Source organism: Neltuma alba, unplaced genomic scaffold (assembly GCF_004799145.2).
Source record: "Neltuma alba isolate B1F8T4 unplaced genomic scaffold, ASM479914v2 tig00012689_pilon, whole genome shotgun sequence".
Taxonomy (NCBI): domain Eukaryota; kingdom Viridiplantae; phylum Streptophyta; class Magnoliopsida; order Fabales; family Fabaceae; genus Neltuma; species Neltuma alba.
The window spans coordinates 12,501-18,741 of record NW_021637117.1 but is presented as its reverse complement, the minus strand read 5'-3'; the positions used below and the strand labels follow the sequence as shown (position 1 = coordinate 18,741).

At 30.4% G+C, this 6,241-nt stretch overlaps 1 protein-coding gene across 1 annotated transcript in view; it reads left to right on the top strand.

The window, feature by feature from the left end:
- The first annotated feature begins 1,372 nt into the window (after window positions 1-1,372).
- LOC114729872 (ATP synthase subunit beta, chloroplastic-like) overlaps window positions 1,373-6,241 on the top strand; it is a 6,395-nt gene continuing 1,526 nt past the window's right edge. The window contains exon 1 of the mRNA XM_028916902.1: window positions 1,373-1,548. Coding sequence (XP_028772735.1) covers window positions 1,373-1,548 — 176 coding nt within the window. The remainder of the gene's footprint in view (window positions 1,549-6,241) is intronic.

Below are 6,241 nucleotides of genomic sequence, written 5' to 3'. Positions count from 1 at the left end.
TTGATTTTAGTTCAATCAATTGAAAGATCTCGAAATAATTGAAAAACTTTGCCATGCCACTTTATCTAATGATTTGCTATGAATTGTTCTTAATAGTTCTTCACAATCCATTTCAATACTAATATTATAACCAGAAAATTTATCACAGTTAAGTAGAGCAAATTTAAGAGCAATGCACTAATCCATTTAGTTATGTCTCCATTGGTATTATGGTTGACTTGATGATAAAAAATGTTACTGAATTTATTAATTACTACCTCTGGTCATTAATTATAAAATTTTAAGTCATTTTATCTCTTATATTGTTAATTTTTTCCCAATCTAATTTAACTTATTTATAAACTAATATACAATATAATGTTATGCATAGATATTTTAGAGAAATGATGTCACATATGTTAATTTATTTAATTTCTTAAATCTATCTAAATTAATTATGTAGCTCTTATATTAATGTTTCATGAAATATGACAGAATTGGGATCATTTTACCCCATCACCCTTTCTCTCTAAGAAAGCCAATGACGATGGAGGATGGCATGAAGACAATGGCTCTTGGGTCTGGTTTTCTCCCAGTCATGGAGAACTTCTTCGTCTTCTTCTTAGATATGTGACGACGAGTTCTCCATATACGAATCTTTTTAAATTATAAATGGGCATATTAACTCAAGATGATATCATTTTTTTAAGCATAACTGTTCTCTGATCGGAGGTGATTCTATTCGAGACACTGTCTAGTACTAGATGTGAGGTACCTCTCTTAGTAGGAACTCAAACCTCGGTTTGTGATGTTGTAAAAGACTAAGGCCCTGTTTGGATGACATTGCAAACCATGGTTTGGAAGGCCAAACCATGGTTTGCACATAAAATCATCCAAACAGACAGGTATTTTAGTGAAACCGTGGTCCAGGTTGAAAAACCATGGTTTCATCAGAAGCAAGAATTTGTCACTTTTGGCTGAAATAATTGAAGGCAACGGCATTGACCCAAAAATACCCTTCATCTGCAGTGCTGGCCGACACGTTCGCTTTGCTCTGTTCGCACATTCACTCTTCGCTCTTCGCTCTGCTCACGGATTCACTCACTTAGGAACCTCGCCTCTTTCTTTGCTCGCCGCTTCGCTCTTCTGGAGTGGTTCTCTCTGAATTTCGATCGCTGAAATAAAACCTCTCGCTCTTGAACTTAGCAAGTTTCCCTTAAGCGCCATTAATTCAGTTCAATCTTCAATTCGCATACACCTCTTCGTTGCTTCTTCATTCATATTCTGTGTGATTGAGAGAGAGAGAGAGAGAGAGAGAGAGAGATCGCTGGGCATGAGCTTGAGGTACGTGTGGAGGATAGTGTACCAAACAGGGATGCGCGCCTGGTAGGGAATGAAAGATCAGGGCTCCAAGTGCGGCGACTCTGCCATCAAATCTCTCTGTGATTCTACTTTTTCTTCTTCCTCCAAGCAGGTCAGGCGCTTCTCTAACGCCTTAGATTCTCTCGCCTTCAAGGCTTCCAACTCTGACAAACTCAAGCAGGCTGAAGAGTCCCTCAGAACCATCATGTATTTGAGCTGCTGGGGCCCTAATTGATATTCAATTGGTTGATTAGTTTTTGCAACTAGTGTTGCGCTTGAGAAATGAATGTGATATATTTAATATTTTAAAATATTTTTTAATCTATTAAAAATATTTATAAATGTTAGATGTATCTATAAAAAATATTATAGGATATTGAATATATCAAAAAATTATTTTATTAACAATTTTATTTCTTTAAATCAAAATATATTATAAAAATATCTCTTATATAATCATTATATTAACTTATACCCTTTTTGGTAATTTCTATATATAAAAAGTGCTTCTGGTAATAACTATCCAAACACTCTCACTTCTTAAAATCATTTTGTCACAAAATCTATTTTTTTCAGAATCTATTCTCCAGAATCACTTTTTCAAACCACGGTTTGGTTTCATCCAAACACACCCTAAATCCTTTTGCTATACTCAACTCCTATTAGTAGATGATATCACGGGCTTGTGAATGTGATAAACCAACTTTTAACCACTTTGATCACTTTCAATTCCACAAGGACCAGAAGGAATGTCTGTTATGTGGTCTCGTTTAAAGTCAACTAACTTGATCAATCCCCCGCACCCTCCCCCAAAACAAAAAGCTTTTGGGCTAGCCATGCTTGGGCCGTGCTCACCCATGGGCCTAAGTAGGCGCACCATCGAATTCTTTACAGGGTAGGTCCATGGAAAGTATGAGGTTAGTAATGAAAAGTAGCCAGCGTCTTTTCCCAACGATAGAAAATAACAAGAAGTCAAGAACAAATAACGGAGAAGAACACATTCATTCATCAAAGAGCAACGTTGTCGTACAACAAATTTACCTCAACTTCAATTTACAAAATGCATTTGGAATAACAGTCATTTTTGTAAACCGTGAGCATCGCTCACGTTCACATGGAAACCAGTTTGGAAGGTCATTTTTTAACTCATCCCCTCGTCCAAATTTAAATTTAGATTTTATTTTTTAAAATAAGTATTTTAATGGATAACAATCTCAAATAAAGATAATTTTTTAATTATTAATTTTTTTAAAAAATAAATTTTATTGTAAAAATAATTAATTAAAAATATTAAATTTGAACAGTCCAAAGAGGATGAGCCTTATATACCCATCTTAAACCGGATCCCATTTACGTGCTCTAACATGAAGCAAGTAAGGCGAAGGTATGTTACAATGCAACTTGAATATCCATGTATTTTGAAGTATAAATAAATGAATTTTATATAATAAAAACTCATAACTTATGATGAATATACCGATCAAAGTCTATTTAATAATCTTTCAAATATTCAAGATATTCTAATTTTTCATTTTAAAGTAAATATAATTACATTCGAATACTTAACCTTTAATAAAGTATGCTATTCGATATTTCTTCTTTTTTTGGGCCCTATATTGAGGATTTTTAAATAAAATATGAGTCAAATGGTTAGTCTACTTAAACTTAGGAATCGTGCTTAAGCTGATACGTACAATCAACCGACCAAAAATATAGGTACAGGTTGGAAGTATAAAAATTGTTCCGGGGGGGGGGTAGTATATATGTTCACTTATCAGAGAGAATCTACACGCATTATCTATGCATGCGTACTACTACTTCCGATCCTTAATATAAGAGTTTATTTATTTTTTATTTTGATCTTAATATAAGATCCTAATCCACTTTGCCTCTTATATTTATTCATTTTTTAGGCTAGTCCTTATAATAATAGTTGTTCTAACCAATGTACTTGATTAGCAAAGATATTTTAGGAAAGATAACATATTTTTATTACAAATAACAAATAACTAATAATAGTTAACTAGCTCTTATATTAAGAACCGGAAGTAGTAATACAAAAGACAAAACACTCAAATATATAGTGATGAATATATATATATATATATATATAGATATAAAATATGTTCACTTCTTGTTTGACACATACAACACGTATCATTAAGTGTTATATAAGCTGTTAATTAAGTGATTATTTGACCTTATTATATTATAATTAAGAAATAGTGTTTATGTGGAGATTATCCGATTCTCATGTGCAGAAACGTTAGGTTACGAAGATTCCTCGTCCGCAAGGTCCCAAAAAAAAAAAAAAAAAAGAAAGATTCCTCGTCCGTACTTCTTTTCTAACTTGTCTCTCGTTGTTTCATGAACAATATTAATTAATCTGTCCTCCTCCGATGCCAACTTCGCCTGACTTTTTGATGACTTGGCTGTGATAATTAAATTAAGTGCTTAGTTAAATTCTACATGTTCCATACATGTGTCTATTTCTTTTTTCCCCTCGCCATAATATTTGTCTATTTCTAATTTCTACAATAATATTAATGTTTCGTCAGCGTGAAAAGGAATCACCTTTAATATATAATTAATGGGATTCATTTTTCAGACTCGTGCATGTCATTGCTTTTTATTCTGCGTGTGATTGAGTAATACTTCTAACCTATAATCAATATATATATATATATATATATATGTATATATTCTCTTTAGACTTGTAATGATGATCCATAAAGGCAACGTTAATACTTATCTAATCTTAAATATAAAAGCTAGTTAGGAAGTTGATTTTAATTCTGATCGTAAGATCTTAATCCATTTTACCCATATATTTATCATTTTTACCAAACTAGTTTATCTAATTGATAAAATAATAAATAATTCAATGCTACGTAAGAGTATTTTAAGGAGATCAAATCACATATTATAATTAAGCAATTTATTTAACTTCATTAATCTTTTCAAATTAATTAAATAGCTTTTATATTAAGAATAGAATAAGTATAATGATGATTATAATTGCTTCCTAATCTAGTCCTAATACATCGCCTATGGTCCGGTTTGATATTAAACATACAACTTAGATCCAATTATCTCTTTCATTTAGTATTTCTCTCATATTATTATAAATTTAATATTTCAATTCATTTTGTCTCCTGAATTTATAATATTTTATTCCCAAACTATTCTTGTTAATTCACATATTGAAGAAGAAGGTATGGCCAAGCTATTCTATATGAGGATAATTTTTATTGCAAATATTAAAGGGGTATTTAATAAAAATCAACAAATATTTGACTCAAGTAATTTTTTTAATCTCCATAAATAAATTATCTATCTCCTACTTTTAGGACATAAAGGAGTATTAATAAAGTTGTCATATTGAGATAGCAGGATTTAATAAATAAACAATTTTCATAATTATATGATTTGTATTATTATTATTATTAACAACTAATTGGACTAATTTTGTCATCAGCAATTATTGCCGAGAATCTAAATGCATTCATATCATTGTCGTGTGTTTGTGTCTGTCTTTTTTCGGCCATGGTATCTTTCACGGGTCACACACACACACACAGACACACACACACACACACACACAAATTTATATTCCATAGGGATGATGCCTATCATCAATTAAGTGTTAAATTAACTTTTAATTAAATGATTATCTGATCCAAATATATACTCCCTCCGTTCCTTATTATAAGAGACAAATAACCAAATTACGTTGATAAAAAAAGTAGTTAAAATTAGTTAAGAACAATCAATGTGTAAAAAGTATAATTTTTTTTCCAAAATGCCCTCATTAATAAGGAGAGAGAGCATGAAAGAGAACAATTAAATTATTAAAAAAAAGAGAAGTGAGAGGGAGAGAGTGTGTGAATTGGAAATAAAATAAATATGGGTAAAATAGGAAATCAACACAAAAAAGTAGAGACAACTTTTAAGTGTCTCTTATATATAGGAACATGCTATGAGCATCAAATGTCTCTTATAATAAGAAACGGAGGGAGTATTAATTAAGAGATGGTGATTATGTACAGAAAAATTAAAGTAGATTTTCATCAGGAAAAGACGTCTGTTGATCCCTTATATGTTGTACTTCTAATAAATTGTCCCTTATATTGCATTATGTTGTAAATGATATATTCGTTCTATTGCTTATTATAAACTTTGAATAACTAAACTGCATACAAAACGTTGGTTACGATTGTTAAAATAATAAATATGTAAAAAAAAAGTAACTTATTTTTTAAAAAATATCTTTATTTATGTGGGATGGGAGGGAGAAGAGGGAAAAAATAAAATAGATGAAAGAGATATAATTAATTAGAGGCAATAATAAAAAAAAAATACATTAAATGTTCAGACATTTCTCAAATGAAGCTTAAAAAATGATCATACTCTTAACCATTTAAAAAATTAAATCTTATAAATAGAACCGGAGGGAGGGAAGGTACTTAGCGTTAAATCGTAAGTTATGAATGTTGTACAAAATTATACTGCTGAAAACGTTATATTATTGTTTATCGCTTGCTAGACATTTTATATATCATGATCAATATATTGGGAAAAAGTAAATACAAATGTTGAGGTGTTCAACAAAGTCTTTCTTAATACAAGGATAAATAATAAGTCATATATTGAACTGAAGCACGACATTGTAACAGCCTGCATCATCAGATCAGGAAGTGATTTGTATATTGGTTCAATAGATTAATATAATTTAAAATAATGATGATAAAAATATTTAATTTCTCAACTCTCTTGTAAATTTTTAATTTTCAACTTGATTATTATTCAAACGTTTATTATGAACGTGATTGTTTCGTTTGTATATTGACTAAAAAATGTAAATGACTCCAAGTCTCACGTATTGCCAAAATGGTAGATG